At 40.3% G+C, this 25,505-nt stretch overlaps 2 protein-coding genes across 8 annotated transcripts in view; one reads left to right on the top strand and one right to left on the bottom strand.

The window, feature by feature from the left end:
• Positions 1-6,079, top strand: part of fmnl2a (formin-like 2a) — a 41,470-nt gene extending 35,391 nt beyond the window's left edge. Inside the window, exons 22-27 of one of the 5 annotated variants that reach the window (XM_028393024.1) lie at positions 7-170; positions 255-356; positions 828-923; positions 1,307-1,430; positions 4,047-4,146; positions 4,483-4,606. In XM_028393024.1, the coding sequence (XP_028248825.1) occupies positions 7-170; positions 255-356; positions 828-923; positions 1,307-1,430; positions 4,047-4,146; position 4,483 (587 nt within the window). In that variant the 3' untranslated portion in view covers positions 4,484-4,606. Of the gene's footprint in view, positions 1-6; positions 171-254; positions 357-827; positions 924-1,306; positions 1,431-2,770; positions 2,892-4,046; positions 4,147-4,482 lie in introns of those variants that run through there. The other 4 variants (XM_028393025.1, XM_028393027.1, XM_028393026.1 and 1 more) reach the window with 4 other exon arrangements.
• Positions 6,080-7,015: 936 nt separating this feature from the next.
• Positions 7,016-19,000, bottom strand: prpf40a (PRP40 pre-mRNA processing factor 40 homolog A). Of its 3 annotated transcripts, none has more exons than XM_028394264.1 (27): positions 18,944-18,979; positions 17,702-17,782; positions 17,402-17,545; positions 16,159-16,242; positions 15,553-15,571; positions 15,448-15,467; positions 15,325-15,366; positions 15,075-15,185; positions 14,725-14,845; positions 14,424-14,448; positions 14,098-14,313; positions 13,017-13,122; positions 11,596-11,660; positions 11,325-11,489; positions 10,328-10,436; positions 10,053-10,203; positions 9,824-9,957; positions 9,560-9,674; positions 9,116-9,207; positions 8,885-9,001; positions 8,582-8,719; positions 8,398-8,493; positions 8,232-8,318; positions 8,042-8,132; positions 7,900-7,961; positions 7,641-7,799; positions 7,016-7,546 (listed from the first exon to the last, which is right to left on the bottom strand). In XM_028394264.1, exons 1-27 carry the CDS (start codon positions 18,944-18,946, stop codon positions 7,457-7,459), a joined length of 2,643 nt encoding a protein of 880 aa, XP_028250065.1. In that variant the 5' UTR covers positions 18,947-18,979; the 3' UTR covers positions 7,016-7,456. The 3 variants fall into 3 exon arrangements, with proteins under 3 accessions (XP_028250065.1, XP_028250066.1, XP_028250067.1); XM_028394265.1 differs by having other exon boundaries at positions 7,641-7,796; XM_028394266.1 differs by lacking the exon at positions 17,702-17,782 and having other exon boundaries at positions 18,944-19,000.
• Between the last annotated feature and the right edge of the window lie 6,505 nt (positions 19,001-25,505).

Here is a 25,505-nt window from a genome sequence, read left to right as displayed (position 1 = left end):
TTGCAGTGTCACTGGAGAACGTCCTCCTCGATGTGAAGGAGTTGCAGAGAGGCATGGAGCTGACAAAAAGAGAGTACAGCATGCACGGCCACAACACCATGCTTAAAGAATTTATCACACACAACGAGAGCAAGCTGAAGAAGCTGCAGGATGATGCCAAGATTGCACAGGTAAACTAAGCACCACTCATTTTATTGTACAGTAGGTTGTTGAAATGTTCTCTGTGAATCAGCTGTTTTTTCTCTCTCTGAAAGGACGCCTTTGATGAGGCAGTGAAGTTTTTTGGAGAAAACTCCAAAACTACACCACCCTCTGTCTTCTTCCCTGTATTTGTACGATTTGTAAAGGCTTACAGAGTGAGTTGGGTTAATCTCTCACACACACACACACACACACACACAGTTCAGTGTTTTTGTTCTGTACCAGACCTACTTTAAAAGTTTAAGAATTCTACAAATAAACTTTTTGTACTACAATACATGTACAACCAAAGCACCTTAAGCACTTCACAGTGTCTTCTTGCACTGCTGTACTGATGCTTCGTCTGACCTATATTTCACTCAGAGCATCAGATTTGAACACAAAAAAGGATTTAAACCGAGGTTTGTTGGAAGTGTTCAACCGCTTTCAGTTGTTCTTTCTCCTGGTGATTGTCAGCTCTGCTTACTGCAGTTTTTTTTATCTTAACCACTCCTCACCACAGTATAACTTTATTTACAACATTTCACAGTACTGCAGTAGAGTCCAAGCTTGTGCTTCACATATTTTAAAACTGTCGATGGCACAGAGTTCTCTGTTGCAAATAAAACATGATGTAATTTACTCAGCAAGCGGAGGAAGACAACGAGCAGAGGAAGAGACAGGAGCAGATTATGATGGAGAAACTTCTGGAACAAGAGGCCATGATGGAGGAGGACCAGAAGGTAAGTTCACTCTTGACTCCCTTCTCCTCTTCCTCATCCCCGCTCCCCCTACTTTCTAGGCCAGAGGTCTGCAGAGGATCACCAGAAGGTAAGCTGGCTCCACTTCCTCTTGTCTACCTCCAGACTCCTAATGAGAGGATTAGTTGAGCACCGACTGCCTGCTGGGCCTACTTATATCTAGTCCTGCAATCTGACACCCTGCTGAGCCACATCACATCAACTCAGATTACACAACTTAAATGGTTCAATCACCACACATGCTAGAATGAAGGGGTGTGTGCAACAAAAGCACATTTGAGCTAGGAAGAAGCTGTCAAAAGTCTGTGTGGATTATATGGTGGTGAAGTGATGTCTTGGTTTTTGTGTGTTTGTGAACTCTTCAGTCTCCATCTCATAAGAACAAGCGGCAGCAGCAGGAGCTGATCCAGGAGCTCAGGAGGAAACAGGTGAAAGACAGTCGGCACGTCTACGAAGGCAAAGACGGAGCCATTGAGGACATCATCACGGGTAACATCACCTGGATCTGGCCACGCACCCACATTTACACACAGACATACTTGGCACTCTGCATGAAGGTCCTCTTCCTGCTATAAGAATCAGTCATTAACAAAGGGAATCTAAACCGACTAACACAAAGACTTTGTCGGGTGTTTGAACCAGAAAGGTTACCTGACAAGTGCAAACATGACCTGACGGCTTATCCAGTGTCATTCAACACAAATGTGTCTGATGACCAATGCTTATCTTACTCTGCTTTGTCTTTGCTTCATAACATTATCTGTATGTAAACAGGGCCAGGATATGACTCTCAGCTTTGTTTAAACTCCTGATGGGCAGCAAGTTGGAAGTTTAGTGTAGCACAATCAGCCACAGCATTAAAACCATCAACGGGATTGGTAGAGGGGTGAGGTTTAATAGGCAGCAAGTGAGAACAGTGAGAAGCCCAGGGACTCAGACAGTTCTTTTAATGGCTAGAGAGAAGCTAGGGCGTTCCCTCTATGCAGTTGTGACCAGAAGTGGTCCAAGGAAGGCTAACCAGCATCAGGGTCAAGGCTGCAGAAGTTTCACTGATGCATTTATGGAGCAAAGTTGAGCCATGGAGGAGCTGCTGTGTCTGAACGCTGGCTCTTATATTAAGGTATCACAACACACAGTGATGTGTATGGGGCTGCAGTCTGCTGTCCCTAGACTACCTTTATCTACAAGGAGATAAGAAAGAAGAGATACAGTGCAGAAGGAATGCAGCCCAGCAGAGACGGTATGGTGCTCTGTGTAATGTTCAGCTGGGATGGATGTTACTTTGACCATGCACAGCCCTTCATTAATACAGTATCTAAATAAAAAATAAATAAGGAAGGTATTCTCTTGATGGCTTCACTCAGAAGGTGCAGTCACAGTGCTACAATTAGGAATGATTTAATGAACATGACAAAGAGGTCACTGGTTCCTGCCTCACACAAGACCAGAACCAAGACACCTTCAGAGTCTATGGCTGAACAGGCTGAACAGGTCAGAGGGGATCAAACTCAGTACTATGGAGGTGGTTTTGATGTTGTGGCTGATGGGTGTAAATGCAATTTTAATGACTGTACTCTTACCTTTGCTGATGTTGCAATTATAAGGGAAATATAATACATTGTTAACACATAAGGAAGTTTATGGCCCTTCAGTGGAGGATCAACTGATCGAATTCCCTCATAAAGAGACCTCTCTCCCTGGATCCTGATGTTCTTATTGGGTATTTGCTTTAGTGCTAACCAGTGCTAAACCCCTGTAGGAGTCTGCTTTACTTATATTGTGTTTGTCTTCTTTTGTCCTGGCTGTTGTCCCTGTCGTTCTCAATGCAGTGCTGAAGACCGTGCCCTTTACCGCCCGCACAGCCAAGCGTGGCTCTCGGTTCTTCTGCGAGCCCGCTCTCAATGAGGAGTACCATTACTAAAGCTTATAGAACTCTCTCTCTTCTCAAAGGTTGCTGGAACAAAATCTTCTCTCCTCTTCTTGCATGCCTCTTTTGTAACCATCAGCTGTCACACGTCGGACCTGTGCGTGTGCGCTGGTTTCTGGAGGCACGCACACATGCCTGAGAGTGTGTGTGTGTGTTTGTGTGTGTGTGTATTGACATGTTTTCTCCCTTCCTGAGCATGACAAGGTGTTGGGGTTTTAACGGTTTTCTGTGCCCACCTGCATGAAGTGTGTGACACCCATATTTATCATCATTATTTCATCAACCAAGGCAAACCATAATGTCACAAAGAGAACAGTCCACTCTCACATTTACACACTTCTTCCCATGAGAAGTTAGGCTGGTTGCTGCCATCTAGTGGCCTCAGCGTGTAAACGCGCAGTAAGCTTACTGTGTAGATGATAAAAAAACCATCATCTACTGTGCAGGTATGACTAACGTTTCGGTGTGTGAGTGCCTGTGGCATTATAACTTGCTTTTTTGTGTTTTTCAGTCACTGTTTTGATTAAAAAAAATCTTTTTGTGTTCTTCATTACATATCATCACTCGTACAGCTTCTTGCATGCTGCTTCGTCCCTGCTGTTTTCCTCCCACAATGCACCTCTGCTGTCCCGATTAGTTTACATTGCTGTTGCTTGCTTCTGCTGTCTGTCAGACTCACTAGTACCCTGCATGACGTGTACACTGAAAAATACATTTCAGCAGTGTTACTAACAAGAAGCATGTTGGTGTGTGGAGTGTGTTCTGTGGTGATCAGCGTTTCCCTGGCTGCATGCATGCTCTGTGTGGTTTCTGGTGGTGATGCTGTGAAACATAACAGTCCTGGAGTTGCATTTCAGTTGATATTTGCTCTGTTCTTTTAAGTTGGAAACAGGCTTCCCTCCTGTCCTGCTGGTAGCCACTTTGCAAAGCAGTCTGGGTCTATAACAACAACAACAACAAAAAAAGCTTTGAGCCTCCATTTGCGTTGTCCTCCTCTGCCAGTTGAACCAGTAACATCCTCTAGCTCTGTGCCCTTTAATGCCTTTCCAACATGCAGCCTACTGCCACTCTGCTTTGTTGCAGCGCTCTTTAAGCAAAGCCAATGTGAACATGTTAGGCTGACATGACACCTCTTTTTCCTCCATTTATAACCTTCATTTTGTCTTCTCTTCATCTAGCCTTAAAGAAGAATAATATTACTAAATTTCCAAATGTCTACTCGAGGGTAAGGAACTCCTCCAGTAGCACCCCTGTAGTGGTGGATGTATCCCAAACCTGGCAAGCATCTCTTTATTACCTCTTTTCATTTGCTGGATCACCTGTTTACTCCTCATTAGTGCACCTTCATAGCTGTAGTTGCTTTTAACTGAGAAAGTGCATCTTAGTTTTGACAAGATGCACGGAAGATTTACTAGATTTCTGGCAGAGGCTTACATGTAGAAACCCTGCGGCCTGTCTCAGTCCTAACACCCAGAGACAACGTGCAGGGATTTTTTTTGTGTGTGTGTGTAGACGTCACGCTGCTTTGAAAGACAGGCTGCCAGCACTCCTGAACACCCACAACGCCCTGACAGGATGACTGACGGCTCTTTTGTCCCCTTTTCCCCCTTTCAGATTTGAGAAATCAGCCTTACAGGCGAGCTGACGCCGTGCGGAGGAGTGTCAGGAGACGCTTTGACGATCAGAACCTGCGGCCAGTGAACAATGGCGAAGTAGTCATGTGATGAGGGAACAGTGCATGTGCTGGGGAGAGGGTGGGGAGAGAGTTAATAGAGGGAAGTGACAGGAAGTCTGATGCAGAGTGAAGGATGACAAGTGAAAGTTTGTAGCAAACGTTGAGATGAGTATGTATATATATTACATAAGAATATTGCACGCCTGTGCTATAGCAGCAGCAGCGTTTCTCTATGAAGGACTGGGACATGAGTGGGACCGAGTTTTAAAAAGGTTGATTTGGAAACCTTAGACAAGCCAAGTGCCTGAACTTCTTTTTGTGGTCTCTGTTTATTTTTAATAACAATCAAGCAATACAACTTGACCTGGCTTTAACTCTACGACATGCAGTGGCCTTATGAGCCACGTGAAAAAGATGTTATTGGAAAGATAAAGTAGAATGTATGGGACGTGTTCCCTTTAGCTGTTACATCTTCTAGTTTGACACTATCTCTTGGTACATTCCGGTGCTCGTCCATACAGACATGTGCTGGACCTGCACTTATTCTCACATCTCATGAGGCTTCTGGAAAAAGGGCTGATTATCTGGCATGAAGAAAAGAGACTATATTTGTACTAAAGTTAGTATATACGATAAAGAAGGAAAGATAAAGACATCAAAGACCACTCAAATGTGAATTGTATTTATTGCAGGCTTCTCCATTCTTTTGAAGCCTAAATTTGTAGCTTTTAATCCATTACAAAAAACTGCCTGTTCATTCAATTTTCTTTGCAGCAGTGCAGCAATTCATCTGGTTTTGGGAACAAAAGAAGCCTGTTAAGAAAAACATTTTTTTTCTATCAAGTATAGAAATTGCACCTACTGGATGATCTCATTGTCAAAACTGGACATAAACTTTAACATTGTGTTCCTGTGAACAGCTTACTGTGTTTACTCACTTTACTGTAATTTTAATGTATAGTATTTAACCACTGATCATCTAATGTGTGTCACCAAAACCCAACGCAAAACTTAAGTACACAGCAACACAAAGGTTTCCTACATGTACAGATATTTTGCTACAAACCATGTTTTTTTTTCTAATTCACATTACCAGATGGTTAATATTGTACATATTGTTTAAACAAAATGTTTCATTGCCTTGTGATATACAACTTGAATGTTATTTTAACTTATAGTTTTTGTATATTTAATTAAGCCAAATGCAGCCAGAAGTCTACAGTAGTGTGTTTATCTTTATCTTTGTGTTTCACTGTGGTTCAGGTGGCAGCAGAATGGCCACACTGTTACAACTAGTTCTTATTAGCTAACTAGTGACACACCCTCTAACACTGAAGCATGTGATGCCGTTCAGTTTCATTTCTCTCAACGTCCCCGTTCTCAAACTGGATTATACTGGCATGTTTTGTTGTTTTTCACCAGAAATGTATTTTAGGCAGTTTGTGCTCATTACAAAAATAACAAGCTTTTTTAAAAAATTAGGTGATATGAGATTTTCAACAAATATGATCAAATAAACTATTTACATTGAATATAGAACTGGTTACTTGTATTGACCTTTGTTGTCTTGACTTGTTAAAACTGGGGAAGAACTGTGACAAAGAGAAGTTGCGCAGCTCGTTACGTGCACATGCAGTTAAGCTCTTTGAATGATCTTGCAAAAAGTTTGAAGTCTGTTTCAGTTCATTTAAAGGTAGGGTTGGAGATTTTAAAAACTTAGTGAGAGTCAGCCAGATTTCGAAAGTAAACACACGTCTGTCTCTTGGAGCTCACCCTGAAGCCACGCCTCCCAAACACATGGGCGTGCATTAGCTGAAGACGAGCTGAGGTCTGTGACTTCGGCCATCATGCACGTACCTCTGACAACAACCAGCCAATACTCCGCGCAGGGTCCACCCGGAGGATTGGCTGATGTTTTTAGCGTTTTATAGCTTCCACAGCTGATTAATATTCTTCGCTTTAATGCCAAACTGCTGAACTAATCGGTTGCTATCGGATCGAAGTTACACTAATTTAACAAAAAGTGCATCAGAATGAAATCTCCTACCCTACCTTTGAAGTGTCACGAAAAAATTGACTTAAAAAAAAACATTTGCAAGTTAGTTAGTTAACTCAGATCTCTACAGATTTCTCATTAATGACAGTAATGCACACTATAGCCAAACAGTGCATACACACCTACAAACTATTAGGACTGCTAGATTACTTGAATGAACTGAGTCATTTAACCATTAATAAAACTGAACAATATGAGTAAATATTGAATGAACACAGATTCGTTGTCCTTGCAACAGGCTGATCAATTAATGAAAAACTCTTTCCTCACAAATGTCATTTCTCCATCTGGCAGCACATGGTGACATTTTGAAAGGACACACAGACGTATGACACTAACCCAAACTCAAATGTACAATACCAATATGACAATATGTGTGCAAGCCAACGGTTGAATGTGGCTTATGAAAACACACATTAACCATTGAATCAATGTTTTATTACAGTTGAGTATCTTAAGGCAAGCGCTCCAATTAAAAACAGTCAAAGCAGATTAAATCAGGAATATTTATCATTCCTGGATTTTTTCCAGACAAAAGACAGTCAGTGTGAGATTACAATGTTTTAATTGAAATATAAAAATTATTGGCATTGCAAAACATTTACAACTACAGCCAACTAAAGAAAATAAAGCTAACCGAATGACAAGCTGATATTTAGAGACTGATCATCTGATCAGTTTCCTGACATCAAATTAGTCACGAATAACGTGTGTAAGCTCAGTGTAGCACATTCCCATAAATACCAGTGAATGATCTCACAGTCCGTCTCAGGAGATAAGAGCGACGTAGTCAGATGAGTTTGGAGGGGGAATGCATGTTTGTGTACAAATATGAGAAAAGAGCAGCAGAAGAATCATCAAGGAGCATCCAGCTGTTCCAGTAAAGTTCTTCTCCTCTTCTCCAGCTCTCCCTCACTCAGCTCACTGCCTGAAGTATCCCATCCACCCTGATCACAACACAAACACCAAAACTTAGTCATGTATATGGAAAATCTTTGGATTTAAATGTAACTTAAAAAAGTTGTTTTGCTGAAAACTGACCTCCTCTTTAGGCGCTTTCCTTTTAGGAGACTTCTGTTTGGAGTCAGATCGAGATTTCCCTCGGGACTTGTCGTTCTCTTTATCCTTGTCTGTGTCCTTTTCGCGCTTTCCATCGCGCTCTCTTCCTTTCTTCTCACCATCAGACTCTGGTGATGCCTGCTTGTAATAATGAAATTCAATGCACATACCAATACCACATGCGCTCTCTGATTATACACAGCAAGGACACCACAGCTCCCAGGTTTTTCTGTATACTTACAGACTTGTGACGTCTCTTCTTGCCCTTCTTCTTATGCTTCTTGGATTTTTTATAGCTTCTCTCTGGTTTCAGGCAGATAAAGTCAATAAATGTAAACAGCACATGATTTCTTTAATACAACAATTAAATGCAAAATACTGACCAGATTCTCCACTTGATGAGCGTTCCGAGGGGGATTTGGACTGTGACCTCTTCTTCTTCTTGTGGTACTCCTCCTCCTCAGACTCTGAGCCCTGCAAAAATATTAAAGTGGAATAAATCAGAGATCAGCACGGCAGGGTGAAGAAGTGTTTTTTTTTTCTTTGGATGGGTACAAGATGAGTTCAACTAACTGAGCGAGAGCGGGATCGTTTCCTGTGGTGCTTCTTAGACTTCTTGGAGTGCTTCTTTGTCTTGGAGTGGTGATGCTGGCATTCATGCTGAAACAACACATATTATGTCAGACATCATCGACAAGGCTCTTAAATTATGCCTCTCCTGCCGTCACGGCACACTTACCTCCAAGACATGCATGAAATCTTTGAATATTCTCTTCCTCTCTGACTCCAAAGTCACATCTTCAAAGGCAGATTCTTTCAAGAATCTCTCTCTGACCTGAAACAGTAAAAGAGAACTACAATTACCACTGAATATCAGCCAGAGGGATACAAGTACAAATTAGTCTGTATGAAAAGCAACATACTCCCTCCCATGTAGTCTCTGGCTCCAGCGGGGGTGTGGCCTGCTTCAACATGTTCTTGAAGGCTGCTTCTTTCCTCTTCATCTTCCTGGCTTCCTCCTTTTCCCGCTCCCTCTCTCTGGCTTCAGCCTTCTCCAGTAACTACACAGACAGAAAAGGCAAAATGAGTTCAGGAAGTACAAGCAAGTTGTTAAAAAAAGCATTTAAATGATGTCAAAGTTTAAGCATAATGAAATTTTGGACATTTTGAACACTGTGCTGTATGAATTGTGACTTTCAGAGTAAGATGTGGAGTGGGCATCTTACACTGTTGAAGGCCAGCTTTATATTTCCTGCATCCAGTGTGGTGGCTCTCTTGTCTGAGCTGATAACCGATCCAAAGTCATCAAAGCTGGTGTTGACTTCTACCAGGAATCCTTTGTCCTGAGAAAGAAATTGCAGAACAGAACGATTAACAGGCTGTGTACATTTAAATAATTACCAAAGTTGTCTTTAAGGACTTTTTGATACATTTTATTAAAGAGAAAAAAATCCTACCTTCAGAATATCTTTGATTATCCTTTTTTCATCGTGGTAGCGGGCTTTCAAGTCTTCCACATAGAATTTGAACAGGTCCAAAGGAGTGGAACCTGCCAAACAACACACCATTAGATCAAAAATAAAAGTGTACACAAGTCTTAACACAGACCATGAAGAGAGTACAAAACAATAAGGACAAATAAATAAATGATTGTTTTTGGACTTAAAGAGTGGTGAGTGAATCTGAACAAGAATCAAGTATAAAAAAATAAAAAACTAATTTAAAATGAATGTGGTACAAGAAAACCTCACACAGTTCCACTACGGTTCATAGAGCAATTTGCTCTGTACACTTTCTGTGTCATGTCAGTTGCTGTTGTCTGCATGTCACGTCCACGTGCTTCAGCACATGCAGCTCATGCAGACGTGTGTAGCCATGTGTGCAGCAGCTCGCTGTCCTACCCGGCTGGCCCAGCATGTTGGCAAAGCGGATGTCTGAGCTCAGAGTCGGGTACATCTCCATCCAGGCAGACATGGAGTGAAGCTGGCCGTGGTCATGGAGCTCGTCCAGAAATTTCTAAGAAAACAGAACATTAATAATTCAGGACAGACACTGACATCCCACTAATGTATCAATACAAAATGCTTTTTGTGAAGTCAGTCAGTTGATCACTACTACTATTTACACATACTGTCTCAACTACTATGCAGGACTTTTCATCTCACCTGGAAGGCCTCTCTGTTCTTGCGTTGTCGTCTTCTTTCCCTGAGAAGAGTCTTCTGTTTGTCTTCCTCCTCCTCCTTCTCCAAAGCCCGAATGTGCTCCTCAAAACAAATGAGAGCATCCTCTTTGTCCATATCTGTGAGCAGATCAACAAATAACATTTACACACATTCTCATACAAACAAGCGAAGCTCTTCTCATGTAAGATTGAACTGAAATGAATTCTCATACTTTGCAGTTCCTCATCCTCTGCAAAGGTAGGGTTGTCTAGCAGGTACTGCTGGGCCTCAGACCAGGTGGTGCGGTATGTGACGTTGGCCATGTTGTCTAGAATGTTCTTCAAAGCCTCCCAGTTTCTCTTTCTCAGCTGCTTGGCTTGCTCCTGTGTAGATGATTAATGTAAATTGTAGCAAAGTTAAATGACAGACACTGAAAGATTCATCAGTGTAGACTGAGGCATATATGTTGACTGAAGTTTGTTGATATAATGTGAAACGACGCCTTACCTTCTCCTTTTTAGCCAGGTAGAACAAAACATCTTCATAGATCTCCAATCTGTCTCTCTCAGGAACACAACTCCACACTTCCAGTTCAGCAAACATCTGTTCCGCTTTCCTGGTTTGCAAACACAGACACACACAGTTAATATTTTAACATAACCCACATGAGGGCAGTATTTCACTTGCACTGCTTTGTCCAAGCCACCACATGCGCAGTTGTGTAGAATTAAAGCTCAAGATAAAAAGAAGGTTACTTATGTTATAGCCTTGATGCTGAGCAAGAGCAAGCCGCTGTGACTAACTGCATTTACTGACATGCACCAATAGACAGCCTTGCAATCACTTTCCAACTGCCTGTTGTGTGTCACCCCAGATTACAACACCAGTGCCAGCAGAACTCTGAAACTGGCTGGTTGTCAAGGTCACCAGTCGATCGTCTGTCCCCTCTGTCCATCTTAATGACCTTCACCCAAATGCCCAGCCAAAGATTGCTGCTGAACTGGACGTCACATGCAGCATCAAGTACCAAAGCAGGCATATTTTAAGTGTTTGCAGCATATTTTAGTGTGCATAACGGCAACCTCTCTGTTTAAAAGTAAAGCATATTTACATTTAATCAAATCTTTTTTATTGTGGTTTTTGTTGCAATTATATAATTTGGAAATTGAATGTTTGAACATTGAAAAGAGGAGAAAAGACAAAATATGCAAAGTAAACCAAAAGATTTCATATGGAACTTAACCCAAAACATTTATTTGAACTTTATCATCTAAATGTTGAATTTCCTTTCATGTGACCCAGCAATATTTTGGCATGGTCAAAACAAATTAAGAGTGACACAAAGTCAAAGGAGTTTAAGTGGAAGCCAACGGTGCTGTAACTGCACGATGGTGTGCAAAAGCCACAGATGACCTCTTATTGAACCAATCTGCATAATCATATCGACACTTCAGAGAACCAATATCAATAGAGCAGATTATTGCAACGTCACTCATGCACTTACTTGTATCTGGTAGTAGATGTCATCTTCTCGTGGTTCTCCAGGAATCTCTGAAAAGTCTCTTTGGACTCCTTGTATTTAATTCTAGCCTCCTCCTTTTCTTCCTTCTCTGTTTGGACTTTGTAGGCATTGAATGCCTGCTTCTTCTCACTGAGTTTGGGAAGAGCACTGTTGTGATAAGAAAAGGGAAGAAATTAGGGGTCAGACTAGGTGAAAGTTCTCGACTACTGTTGTGCAGTAAACAGGACAAACCAATCCTTGAAAAATATTTTACCTGTAGCGAGGATCATTGATGATCATTTTCATGGCCTGTTCCCAAGACGAGTTTGAGGACACACCCTAAAATAAAAAAGAAATGAATGTTGATTTTAAAGTAATTTCTTAACAGATTCAACCAATAAAAATAAATTGTTTTATTGTCACATAAAACAGAAGGTGGGATAATAAGCTACGATGCATTGGTTCAACACATTTTCTTAATTTCTAATAGATGCTGGGTTAAGAGGTGTGGAGTGGCAATAATTCAGGAAGTGCCACTGAGGACTTATGTAAGCGCCCTTTCTGCCACTTGTCTCTCCCTGGGAGTAACTCCTTCATCCATTATAAACTGAATCCTCCGCGTGCCTGTCTTGTCAGTTGTCACAGTTATTTTAACTCACTGAGGCATGCCGTTTTCTCTCACTGTCTTAATCCCAGCCAGCCCCGTGCCTGTGATCCAATAAAGCTAATCATAAAGACAGAGCCATTAAGATCCTGCATGAAATGGCAAGCAATCTCAGAGGAGAGCTTTGTGCACAAAATTAAAAAACGCCTAAATATAGCTGCATTCAAGGTGGGTGGTGCTGTACACCGCTGTGCACCCAAACACACAACGTGTCCACAGCAACAGGAGGTGAAGCTCAACAGAACTCCCAAGGGCTCAAGGGGAGGGAAGGGGATTAGATCCAGATCAGATAGAAAAAGACATGAAGAGACTGAGGTATCATTAAAAACAGATTTGATTTCTCAGATCAGGATTGCCATGACGACTCAACAGCCAGTGAGCAGTCAATAAACACCACTCCAAAAAAGTCTTTTGAAAATTTGAGGGTACCGGTAACTTCGCAGACAGTGGCACTGTGGTACAAATGTTTGTACGAGTCAGCTTTTTAAGACAAACTCTTACCTCCTGTAATACAAAGATAAAAATCTAGCTTGCAACTCGTGTAACATTTGACTCAAAGATCATTCTGATTTGATCAAGTCAATCATACAGGAGAAAAATGTTTTATTAAACTAAGGCCAACAAGCGCTTTATGAACAGCAGTGGACACCTTAGTACCACAGTTATTTGTCACAAAAAGTGCTGATATATCTGACACAACAAACTGAGTTCTGCCCTAAGTGATGTCCCACAGTCATAGTCAATGCAATGGGCTGAGAAAAATTAGGTCCTTTAAAATCATGTGACCTAACTGAATACTGAGGCCACATACTCTTTCACAATAGGAGCTGGTCAAAGCTAAAAGCATATTAATGGGTACTAATGCATGTCTAGGCATGCATGCTTAAACAAGCACATACGTTTTTTGCATTTGACCTGTTAAATGTAAAGTACTATGACCATTAAGAACTGACCTACAGAAACAGTTCAGCCTCTTTCTTCGCTGCATGAAGCCTCTGATTCAAGTATATGTGTCTGAGAGCCAGACTCACCTTCTCCTTCAGGAGCTCTTTAAACGCCTGCTTGGCTTCCTCTTTTGTGTTCCATTTGTAAGTCTTCTTCTGAATTTCTGGCCGTTCTTCTTTTGTGACTTCAACGCTGAGGGAAAAGGAAGATTACTCATTATTGGATTGACTTGTCTGTATTTGTCTGAAGGATTTTTAGACATCAATGTGCTTTTAGAAGTATTCACAAATACATGTTTAAAGTGGGCTTTGAACGTATATTATACTGGAGACAGTCTTGTTTCCATATAAACAGGACTGTTTTTCTAAAAATATCTCTAATATATCTCATTTTAGATCATTATTTCACAAACTGTACAATCATTAAAAACTGGCAAAAAATAAAGAAAAAATAAGTACTATAATTGATTGTTACAGTATCTTCTGTACAACAGCAGCTTGAAAATGAATGAAAGGCTTCTCCATCTCTTCATTAAATCCCTTTGGCCCTCAAAAGGCAGCAGGACAAACTGTGATGAATCAGCAACCTCGGATTTGAGTGGTGTTGCGGCAGAGTGCATTCCTATTAAACATAAGTGTTCACTGTGTTTACTAGCATGAAAATACAGGCTCCTACAGCATTATGCATGTTGTTATTCTGGGGTTTATGTATAAGTTTACCAATCAGTCGCAGCAACAATGAAACCCTCCTCTTAGGAGAAAAAGGATTTCATGTTTTATTCTTGAAGCTGATTATGATGCAAATGCTGCTGATTCATCTTTTATGATGTGAGATGACATGACAACACTGCAATGTCTTGGACAAATCCTGTGTTACTACAATTGATGAATGTGATGTATTTCCATAATGATTGTACATGCTATGTGGTCACTCTCCACTGCTCTGCCCCATTCAGATGACAATACAATTTCCTCTTTCCATTTGTTGAGCTGTCGCCATGCATGACTGTAATTGGAACAGCTGTTTCAGATAGACCAATGATGTGAATGGCTAATAGTCCATGTTCAGTTAGCCCTATGCACCATGCACTCCTCTGCCCACGCAACGTATGTGACTTCTGATTGCTGCTGCATTTGCTCTGTTAAAATAGGGCTGATAAGTGTTTACCTGGCTGTGCTCTCAGTGGCGGTGGAGCTCTCAGAGGAAGTCACAGGTGCATCTACGGTCTTGACCTCAGCTGTGTGATGCACAGTCGCTTGAGACACATGTTCCTCTGAGACTGCTGCTGCAGTTTCCACCTCCATTACGGTCGCCATAGTGGCAACATTATCTGCCTGCACTGTAGGAGCTGCAGTGTTTCCAGGGGCCACTGTCTCTGCCGTTCTGTAATCAGACAATTACAATAAATCCCTGCAATTTGATACAAGGAAAAATAATAAACAATACATAGTGGAGCTGTGAAGAGTAACAGAAGGTAACTAGGAAGCTCTTACCCATTTTCCTCTGCTTTGATCATAGCTGCAGTAGACAAAACAGAGAAAACTGTTAGGGGTCTTGCTTTCATTTCAAAGCATACTGCAGAGATAATCAGAGATTAGTGTGCTAAGGAGACACTATGTGTTCCTAGAGTTGTGGTTCAGGTGTTTGTACGTTAATGACACCCAACCACCCTAATGCATGGGGTCATTCTTTGAATAAGCCGGCAGCCTGCCATTCACCATTCTGTTAAAGGCTCACACAAACTTCAGCAGGCTCAGTATTCAGGCTTGACATCATCAGAAAGAAGCTCTGTACCTTCCAAATCCTCCAGCTCTTTGGGTTTGGTCCATCTAGACTCCTTTGTCTGAGAGTTGTAGTAATACGGCTTCCCTGTGTCTGATTTGTACTCCTTCCAAGGGCATTTAGACAGCATTTGCTAAAAACAAAATTATGAAAAAAATAATGGGAGAGGATATCAGTTTAATATACTGCAGTGGATAAGAATTCATACACTGAATCATTTTAGAACTAATCAACTTTGGCCAAACTATAGCTAGAGACACTCTTTGCTAAATACCAAGTAATAAAAATAAATTTAAGCAACATAAATGGTTACTTGCAGACAATCAGATGTTAAAAATGTTATGCAAGCAGTAGGTTTGTACCTCAGCAGGAGATTTGAGATCATCCGGTTTCTCCCATGTGGATTGTTTGGTCTCTGTATTGTAATAATAGGTCTTCCCATCCAATGATTTGTGTTCTGTCCACAGGGATTTCTAAGGCAGACAAGAACAAAGGATAAAACTAACCGTTTCACTGTTAACCAACTTAACTTGGGTTCTATTTTAGAAGAAATTGCAGTTACATTCAGTACAGTCACACCTTCTAGTCTTTTCAAGTTTAATGTACACAAACCTTTTTTGGTTGTTCTTCCTGTGGGGATCCATTTGTGGTACTCTGCAGGGAGAAGGTAACACATGAAGGTTTGACAGAGAGTAACAGAGAGGACAGAAGGATAAAACAGAAATCAAAACTTACAGATGTTCCAGGTGGAGCAGCTGTGAAAATTAAAACAAATCATTGTTTAATGAACATAAAATATGCACGAAAATGTATCATATTGTGACAGATTAAAGCTCTTACCTGTAGAATCAACACCAGGCTGTGGAAAAGACAATTTTATTAGTGGCTTATTTCCCAGGAAATCAGACAATTGCATCAGCAGCACATCTCTGCTATAGAGTGCTGATAAAGAGTCATTATGCAAAAGACAGTGACTGGCAAAGCATTCTTAATTAGTACATAACTCCACACTGTCAGGATGCATAAAATTCTTGCTCAAGTGTGTCTTATGATCTCTAAACCCATCTGGATGTTGTCACATTAGCTGCAGTGTATTTGTCTACTGATTTACACAACTTGCTAATCACCTAGTTAAGAAGAAACATTTACAGAACTTCAACAATGAGGGGCTCAGGTGTTTCATTTACAGGCATTCACAGCCGTGCCAATACTATGACAGTAGTAGTGTTTTATTTCAATTTTACCGTGAAATTGTATTCAATTTTACAATGGTTTCACTTCAATGTGTGGATGAAAATACCACTTTTAACAGAATGACATCAAATTTAAAACGGATAGAAGTGCTTCTTGGCTGTGCAGATGCTTTATTTAGAATTTCACAGTTTGCAGTGTATTTTTAAGAAGTGTGAAGAAGAACACTGATGAAAAAGAAGTGAAGAGAGTTACCGGTCCCGTTGGTTGTACAGCCGCAGCTGGCATGCGAGGGGGCATCATCATCCCTGGTATCATAGGCGGCATCATGCCCGGCATCTAATAAAAGAAGCATCATGAAATATGCATCTGGCATTTCCATACTACCTAGTGCAGGAAGAAGTATTAAGACACAGTGTGAGACAGGGTGTTGGTGCATGTGATGAAGCTGCCTGCAACTGGGGGGAGAAGGTGAGACTGAAGCCGAGTCTGCTGTGCTTATTTAATCGTGTGATGCCACGACTTGTGATGTCTGTGTATCAGCAACACACCAGACTACATTTCCTCAACACCTTGATCAAACGCCCATCCCCGAAATGACACTTACTTGTGCACGACAGGATCGCATATGCTTACTAAATGTGACCCATTTTTACCTATTAAATAAATAAGTGCAAGATAAAGAAAATGTGACAACATTAGATGTATTCATTTAACCACATTCAAACATGCTCCTTTTTAGTTGAGTCAATGCTCTCAAGATGCATAAAGACTGCACTTTGATCAGATAACTCAGACCAGTCAGAAGTAGTCTGGGCTGCATATTACCCTACTCATTTAACACTGTGTGCCTAAATCAAGTGGATTTTACCTCATTTTTCTTAACATGTCTATCACAGATTTAAGTAGAAAAAATATGCATACTGATATTCCACAGTTTATTTCGTTATCTTTAACTGGAGCGGCAAATTGAGATCTGGTTATAACCAGTCACTTGTTTTATTATTACCGTCAAAGCAAATAAGCAGAGCAGCTCAAATAAAACCCTATGTGCTTATGGTGCAGAACTGGTGGTTGTAAAATCCGCATCATGTGAGGAAGAGTGACTTCTACAGGTGCGTTTTAGATCACAACTGTCTGTTGTAAGGACTGTAAGAAGCTACATTTTTCCTTTTTGTCCACACTTTGTTTACAAAGGCAGTCATCTACAAGCATGACAACTGCTAATTGTTAATATACTGATTTTCAGAGATCTTCTGTGGTTTGTTGTGTTCCCTCTTTTGTGATTGTTAACATAAGTGGATGAAATTAGCTTATCACCGTTGATGATAAACAGATCAGCCAATCATCTGCCAAGTACTCTTTTAAAAATGCTTATCCTTTCCCACCATTTACAGCGGCAACTTCCCAATCATCATTTTCAAGTTAAAGTCCACTTAAACGTTACCTACATCAAAGGAATAAAGAGCCAAACCAATTAACTTCTCACAAGGCTCACCTGTCCCATCGGTGGGGCACCCATTGGTGGCATTATGCCAGGGGGCATTATACCAGGTGGCATAGGTGTCATGCTGGGAGGTCGCTGTGCCATTGGAGGCATTCCAATAGGAGGGAAGTGAGGCGGAATTCCTGGTGGTCCCATCTAGTCAAAGAATGAAACGTAAAAGACAGAGTTTTATTTATTTATTTATTTAATAAAAGCTGTGATAACCACATTTAAAATTGGACCACTTGTACTTGAGCCCTTTGTGATGGCTAGTTAAAGGCTAACTGTCATACATCTCTGTCACTGACTTACAAATGGGGGAGGTATCGCTGAGGGCGGTACACCCGGATAAGGTGGAGCTTGGCTCGGGCCATTATTAGCCTCCGATGAAGACTGTCATGAATAAGAAACACCACACACAGTTAGTGGACAGCCAGTGGTGTCATTGTATGGTAGTTAACGGTATGCTTTATTGAAGAAGGCTAACATTACAGCTTCTCCTAGATAAAATCTCTATAGTATTTAAGTTGATACTCCAGATAAGAGCACAATATGTTTTTTATTAAAACGTTCGAACTAAATCTCACTGTTGGATGGGCATAGTAATACATTTTATAGAGATATGCTTTCTGATTGAAAATGAAACGTAAAGCAAATCAAAAGCAACTCGACATCACAGACATAGGGCAGACATCACAATATGTAAACGTGTACAAACCCTAAGCCTTCAAGGAACCACCTGCATGCATTTTATTAGTATATAGTTTAAACTTCTAAAGTGTACACTGTTGTATCACCACAGAGTAATAGTAGGTGACGTTCCAATCGTACCCTTGTGTGTATGCGTCAGGCTGTTCTGCCTCATTCTCTTCCAAGCAAATCTGTAAACTTAATTTCTTCCTGTCTATGGGATTTAATATGTAGTTGAAGATAGCGCGAATGCATTTCACATTACAGAAAAAAATAACCTAATGATGATTTTATGTTTACAACACAAACTGTACTGCGGCGGCGAGCTAATCTCACTTGTTCATTTTACCCAACTTCATTTCTTATTGATAAGATACGCGGAAATTATTAGCCTTACCTTTGACTCTGAACAATGCTAACTTGCTAGGTACTTGCTACTGATCATGATGAATGAACACAGGATCTGTCTAAACACTGGGAGGGAATAGTTTAACGAGTCTAAGTGCTAACTACTAGATAATACTAAATACTCATTTCCCAGTCTTAAGCTTCAGTATATGGATTATATTATACACACTTAATGATGTTACACTTTATCAAGTCAAAAGCGCCAAATTTATTTCGTAGAAAGCGCATCAGTTGCACGACATAGTCCACACCATGAGGGTAGGTATGCCGCTATGTTAGCCAACTGCTAACACGAGATGCTAACCCGTAGTATATACATGCAGCACTGTTATTGCACAATAGATGGACTATAACGGCTTATAACCAAGCTCACAATATTCACTGGTAAACATTGGAACGTTTTTTGGGTGTCTATGTCATTGTAAATAAACTATTCTTTTGAAAAGCTGGGCTCACCATGTTGACGAGAGAATCTCCGAGAAATTTGGCCACCTCTCAACAACGAACAATACGATTGGCTCAACTTCCTTCAAACGTGGTGACGTTAAGGGTGAAGATTCTAGGGGGGTCATCGCGCGTAAGAAAGGCGCAGACTGCACAGCAATGCATAAAAGTGGGGATGATTTTGCGACAGTGAACAATAACTAAAGCGCCCCACGATATGAAGAAGACCAAGAGACGCAAAACAGCCAGTAAGTGAACTTTAAATGTAGTTAATCTTCTCAGATGCACCGACTTTTCAACGTGACAACGTTACGTAGGGACACAATGCAACCTTTGAAAGCCCATACAAAATAACATTAAGATGTCAAATTGACGATGTATGCGATGCAAAGGTTGCTATTTTCCCAACACCACTGATTACAATCAAACAGCAACACAAGCATGTCCCAGCCCAGTGGCGTAGGAAGCATTAAAAATATGGGGGGGACACCTTCTGTGGGTGGGTGGTGAAAAAAATATATTGGTATATTATGAAATATAATATAATAATATTAAGTAATTGCAATTTCCGGTGGATTTTAACAGGTTGTTAAACACCTATTTTACCTACAGAAGTAAACACTTAATGACTATTTCAGGGACAGATGAAAAAACTGTTATTTTAAAAACAGTGACATACAGAAACTAATTCTAAGTAAAACAACAGTTTTGTCAACCATACTGGTGCTACCACACTAACAGATTATACAAAGCCTCCATATCTGAGGCCTTGACAAAAAAACTGGCAAATCTCCGTCATGCCCACCTGATTGAGTTTTCCCGTCATCACTCACCTCAGCAATAGAACTTCCTCCACTGGCCCAACATGATGGCCCTGCCTCTGACTCACTCTCAGTATCAACCTAAAATATCAAGAGATGGAGAGATTGTGCTTTACTTTTTAATTAACAATCAATATAAGTGAGCTTTAAAATATATATATCATCAATGAAATAACATCAGCATATTTTGATTTAACACAGTGGTCTTCTTATCATCTGAGTTTCAAAAAGTTGTTGGACCACGAACCAAACTCTGCTTAATGCAGATAATACTGAAACACTAAAAATACTAACTTACAAAAAAATGCATGTCTTTATTTTTACTTGCTTATAAAACTGCTGAATTCACAACAAACCTTGTGGATGTGTTTATAATGATGCACTGTATCTGCTACATCAGTGTTTCCCTGCTCATATAATGCACCACTGTGTCCTGACGGTCCATTAAATTTATTTTATTCTTGCTGATAAGAATACGAGCAGGTGGCTATGTGCACTGGCTCGGCGAGGCTGACGCTAGCAGGCTAACAGGAGCTAACCTGGCTCATAACAATATAGGTTAATGCTGAAATGCTTCGAGCAGCACTGACAGTTCTCTTTGCGGTGTTTTACGCTTGCTTGCATCCATTTGTGTCTAAGTTCTGTCCACATGCTGTAGCACAATATCCGACCAGAGTATCAACACTGAGTCCTATTTTCAATGTAACAAATGCTCCAATAACAAAACACTCTGACAGAAAGACAGAAAGTACTACTCAGCATTCATATTGTAAAATGTGCTTGTCCTCATGTACTCTGATGGAATATTATGTAATATTTTGTTGTTTTGTTTGTCAGCAAAAAGCCAACTATGTGAATTGGCTGTGGTTTGCTGGTCATTCAGTCAACTACATTTAAACTTAAAATAAGTATTCCCCTTATGTAATCTATTGGATGATGAATTTGATTTGATTGTTTAAAAACATAGATACTGGGAATTATATTGTGTTTTATGGTTTATTCCATATCACCCTAATTACAGTCTGTTTTATATGATCCATGTTTTTCACCTGTTCAGTTCTCTATAGCAATACAGAAGAGGTCATTCTTTATACTGTTACAAGTGATTTTCTCCCCTGTTATTTTGGATGTTTTAACAGGTGCCTATTTCAGAAGCTGGTGTTCAGACACGGTAAAATTACCTTGGTGTATTGGGGATCATTTGGAGAACTGGCTGTGATTTTCCAATTATTGGCTTCTGTGACACAGCTCTCCAGGCTCTGTGAGGCTGGAATGATTCTCTTGTGACGTGGAAATTATAAAGTGGCCAGTCTACACGATTTTTACTGTAAATGCCATTCTCATAGCTGCGGTCGTCAGATTCGTCCCCTTCTCTTGGTCCGGCAATCTATTTGTTTCCCCCCACACAAAACAAAATTAAGTAGTAACTGACCCATTAAGATGGTTATTCAAACAGAAAATGAGTTGGATGGCCGAATGAACAGATTGATTTTCATTTATTCTTTTTCTTTAGAGATGTTTTTGCAAGGTATTTAATATATTTTGAACACAAAAAAAGTGATATTACAGATGTAGTCCGTGTTGCAGTATTTTTCTCTCAGTGCAGTTGCTTACTGGAGATGTCCCTTGGATTCTAGAGTGCTACTGAGGTGTGAAGGATGCAACACACAGTTAGGGAAACAGATGAGCCCCTCACTTGAGGCAGCTTCCAATAAACTGTGATGCATTTCCTGACAAGTGCAGGAGAATTCCCTATCCATTCTTTTAACTAGCCAAAAAAACAAAAAACATAAAAAACAAAAAAAGGTGAAAGAGAAGGGCAGCAATGGATCGAGTTTCAGCCTAATGATGGGAGTCAGTCAACCACAGTGTGTGTCAAACAGGAACATAAAAGCAGCCATGAGTCGGCACACAGAGCTGCAAATGCTGGATAGACAGATAAAGTCTATAGTCGCTCACATATTTATAATCAGAAAAATATTTATATTCTTATTAAAAATGAATAGTAACTAGCTGAAGTTTAAAGCCACTGTGTATAAATCTAGACAACTAGACAAAATATAAAAAAAAACAGTTTGACACACGTGCTTGTCTGTCTGGATTTCACTGCACAGTACAAGCACAACAAACCAAGAATCAATATGAGATGTCTCACACAAATCAAATATAACTCCAGCTTAGGTCTTAGGATACTCTTAGTCAGCCTCGTATTTTATTTATCTCTTAGATTAATACAAAGCAGAGGCCAAAATCTATTTCTCGACTTCCTGATTCGAAATATATACAGAGTATATTTATCTGTATATATACCTATTTATACAGCCTAACACATTTTGCGCCTCATTCATGTGTGAACGTGTGATTGATTTACAATATATGAAATGGTCAATGTTTGCCTCTGGCCATTTTACCCAGTGAGTGTTGAGTCCAGCATGCTGCTGACCTGCCTTACAGGCACTCTTCTCTCATCTGACAATTGGTTTCCTGTCAACCATTGTCACAGTAACTACCAACAAAGCACAGTAGCTACTACATTTCTAGCATGCTTTTCAATTCCAAAAAACAAAGGAAACAGACTAGAAAGTTCCATTTTGTGTGATGGATTAAATGTTTATGAGCATGAGATTATTTCCTGGGCTTCAGTTATTTTTACTCAAAGCCAATCTCACTTCATTATCATCATTAGTGGCAAACTTGGCAGCACATTTCATGCAAATAAGGATATTGTGCTCTTGGTATTGCTGTGGCGTATTGTTGTATCACAATGTATTGGATCAGTAAAAGCTGCACAAATCTAAGCCTGACTTCATAACCCAGCCTCTTCTGTTTTTTTTATTGCTGGAAGGGAAGCATGTTTTGTCTGAAAGTGGTTGTTTTTGTCCTGTGGGTGATTATTGACCACACATGATCAATGAAAGCATGACCTCTGAGCCACAACAAAAAAAAATCAAACTTTATGACATTTACTACATGTGTGGCTTATCTGCAGCTCTGCCTTTTACTGCCCAGACCGTAAGAGCACAGATTTGAGCCATGTTTTCTCTCAGTATCTGCTTGACAGAGGAAATTTATAGCTAGAAAAACTATTTTTGGTAAGATTCCTTGCTGGGTTGCAATTATCGCATGCGCCACACAAAGCTGTTGATTGCTGAGTACAAGTTATTCACAGTCTCTCCCTCTGAAAGAGTTGCTGATTTTATAGATATCAATCTTTTAGGTCAAATGGTCTGATGTACTTCCCCTCTGACATGCCCCCAACCGCACTCAGACGCACACATTTCCTGCTTTCGGCAGAAAACCTATGAGCACACAGCAGGAAAATGTGAAAACATATGGCGATATATTCTGTATGCTTTTTACTCTTGAAATAGCAAATCTCTAAAATGATTTATATTCAGAGCAACAGGACAACGTACTATATTCTGTGCCTCAGATATGAATCTCTGCTGTCTGATAAACAAACAATATGGTGCTGCACTTTCAGGTGGATTTAGGATGCAAAGTCATCTGTTTCAAAATAAACTGGTCAGAGGCAGGTGGTCACTCAGAAAAAGATTCTGTGTGTGTAGGGAAAGATTGACAGAGGTCATCAAAATGGAGGTAGATATGCCCAAAATGATTAACATACAAATACACTATAAATAAAGCTGCCACCAGGAAAGTAAGGAGTGACAGAGTATTCACCAGAAGGTGCAGCTAATCACACCCTTTATAAATATTTTGGGCTGTCATCATAACGGTTGTTAGGAGCTAGAATATGTCAGCTCCCCTGTTTCAGTGCATTAGCAAAAGCATGTTCATGTGCGCAAAACACTGACATCAGACATATACTATAGTTCTTGCATGCCTGAAAAAGCAATCATAGCATGATTTACATCCTAATAGATAGCGATATCGACGCTGTCATGCACTTAGTCTTCAGTCATCCGCTACAAGCAATATTTCTGGCTGGCTCTATTTAGGATTGCAGTATAGTTTCTCTTCTGATGTATCTGAGGTAGGAATGAAGGTGCTGAGTTGTTTCCATTTGAGGACTGATGCCCAGCTGTGGGCACTCGCTCGCTGCTGTGTCTGTGGCCAATAATGAGAGGAAATGGCTGGAGAAAAAAAAGAGAGGAGCAGTGGGAGCACAAAGAGGATGCCAGGGGATTTATGTGCAATAGTGGTCTTTGAAATGGCCTTCATGCACCATGTCCCATGTTTCAAATTTTCTACAAAATGTCCTGTTGCTGCAGTGTTTTTTCATGATCGTGCTGGTGGAGGGTTGAATGCATGATTGCATGAAAATAATTTGACTAAACATGCAGTGCTCTATCTGAAGTTAAAAAGAAGTTAATAAAACTGTTTTTCGGTGCTGGAATGATTTATTCTGCGGCTGATGGCTTTTCAATGTCAAAAATACAAAATCTTTCTCTTGTTATGGCCTCCAAATTTTGTTGAAATATGTGACTTATCCTGTTTCATATTTTTATATAAAGATAACAAAATTAGCCATGATCGTTGAATATAATCACAAACTAATGATCAGTTAGTAGTGCTGTGATAAAAGTTTGTGTATAATCACAGCATGTAGTGCAAAAGTGTCTGTGTTAAAGGTGGGATAGGAGATTTCATTCTGATGCACTTTTTGTTAAATTAGTGTAACTTCTCTTTACAATCTGATAGCAACCGATTAGTTCGGCAGTTTCACATTAAAACGAAGAATATGAATCATCTGTGGAAGCTATAAAACGCTAAAAACATCAGCCAATCCTCCGGGTGGACCCTGCGCGGAGTATTGGCTGGTTGTCACTCTCTTCCTGCTCTGCACGCACCAGAGAGGTACGTGTATGATGGCCGAAGTCACAGACCGCATCTCGTCTGCAGGTAATGCGCGTCCATGTGATTTGGAGGCGTGGCTTCGGGATGAGCTCTGAGAGAAAGGGGAGTGTGTTTACTTTCAAAATCTGGCTGACTCTCAGTGAGTTTTCAAAATCTCCTATCCTACCTTTAACCAAAACCGTGATGTATTCTGAAACCTAACCAAGTAGTCCTTAAATAAATAATAAAACACTGACTGGCCAAGAAATCATCTGTACACAAATGTGAAGCAATTGATTGTGCATGATTATGTGTAACATACACACTCATTTAAGCTCCTTTAATTTATACAAGAAGCACTTTACCTAAGTGTATGCATTACACAACCATATATTGCAAGTATGTAATACTGCAGGTTTAATTAAAACATGAGCTCTTTGCCAAGTAAGTGCATCGTCACATATACTAATAGTCATGTGCTCAAACATGAGATGAATATTTTAGCCACTGGATTTTTTCAGCTTATCTCGATGTAGAGCCAGTGGGTTATGCTGTAATCTCTGGATCAAGATATGGCTTTTAACCACACTCACCACACTGCTTCAGCAAGATTACTTTGAAATATAGGCTGCCTTCAAGAGAGAAGCCCATTTAAACCCAGCTAATGTTAGTCCTATCTCCAAGGAACAGCACAGGACTTTTTTTTTACCCAAAGGAAAAGAAAAATACACAGAATCGATAAGCACATTGACTTCCACTGCTGAATGTAATTGCTGTTATATAGTCCCTCCTCTCTTCACAGAACATTGTGTTCAGGACATGAATGAGCGGTCAATTAGCTATTACAGTGCTCATTTGTCTGTTATTAATATCCTGCTTGTCAATCAGACAGGGACTCCATGGAGAAGATGATGCTCGCTAAACTTTTCTAACCTGAATGCACGCACAGTCAA

This window comes from Parambassis ranga, chromosome 21 (genome assembly GCF_900634625.1).
Source record: "Parambassis ranga chromosome 21, fParRan2.1, whole genome shotgun sequence".
In the NCBI taxonomy this organism is placed as follows: domain Eukaryota; kingdom Metazoa; phylum Chordata; class Actinopteri; family Ambassidae; genus Parambassis; species Parambassis ranga.
Note: the sequence above shows the minus strand (reverse complement) of the source record. Positions and strands in the feature narration are given on the sequence as shown.

Excerpts from the sequence above, each read along its gene's own strand:
- prpf40a (XM_028394264.1), bottom strand. Across the intron at positions 11,661-13,016 it reads AAGAGCTCCTGAAGGAGAAG|GGTGTGTCCTCAAACTCGTC; the intron begins GTGAGTCTGGCT and ends TTTTTATTTTAG. Across the intron at positions 8,720-8,884 it reads TAAAGCTGGCCTTCAACAGT|TTACTGGAGAAGGCTGAAGC; the intron begins GTAAGATGCCCA and ends CTGTCTGTGTAG.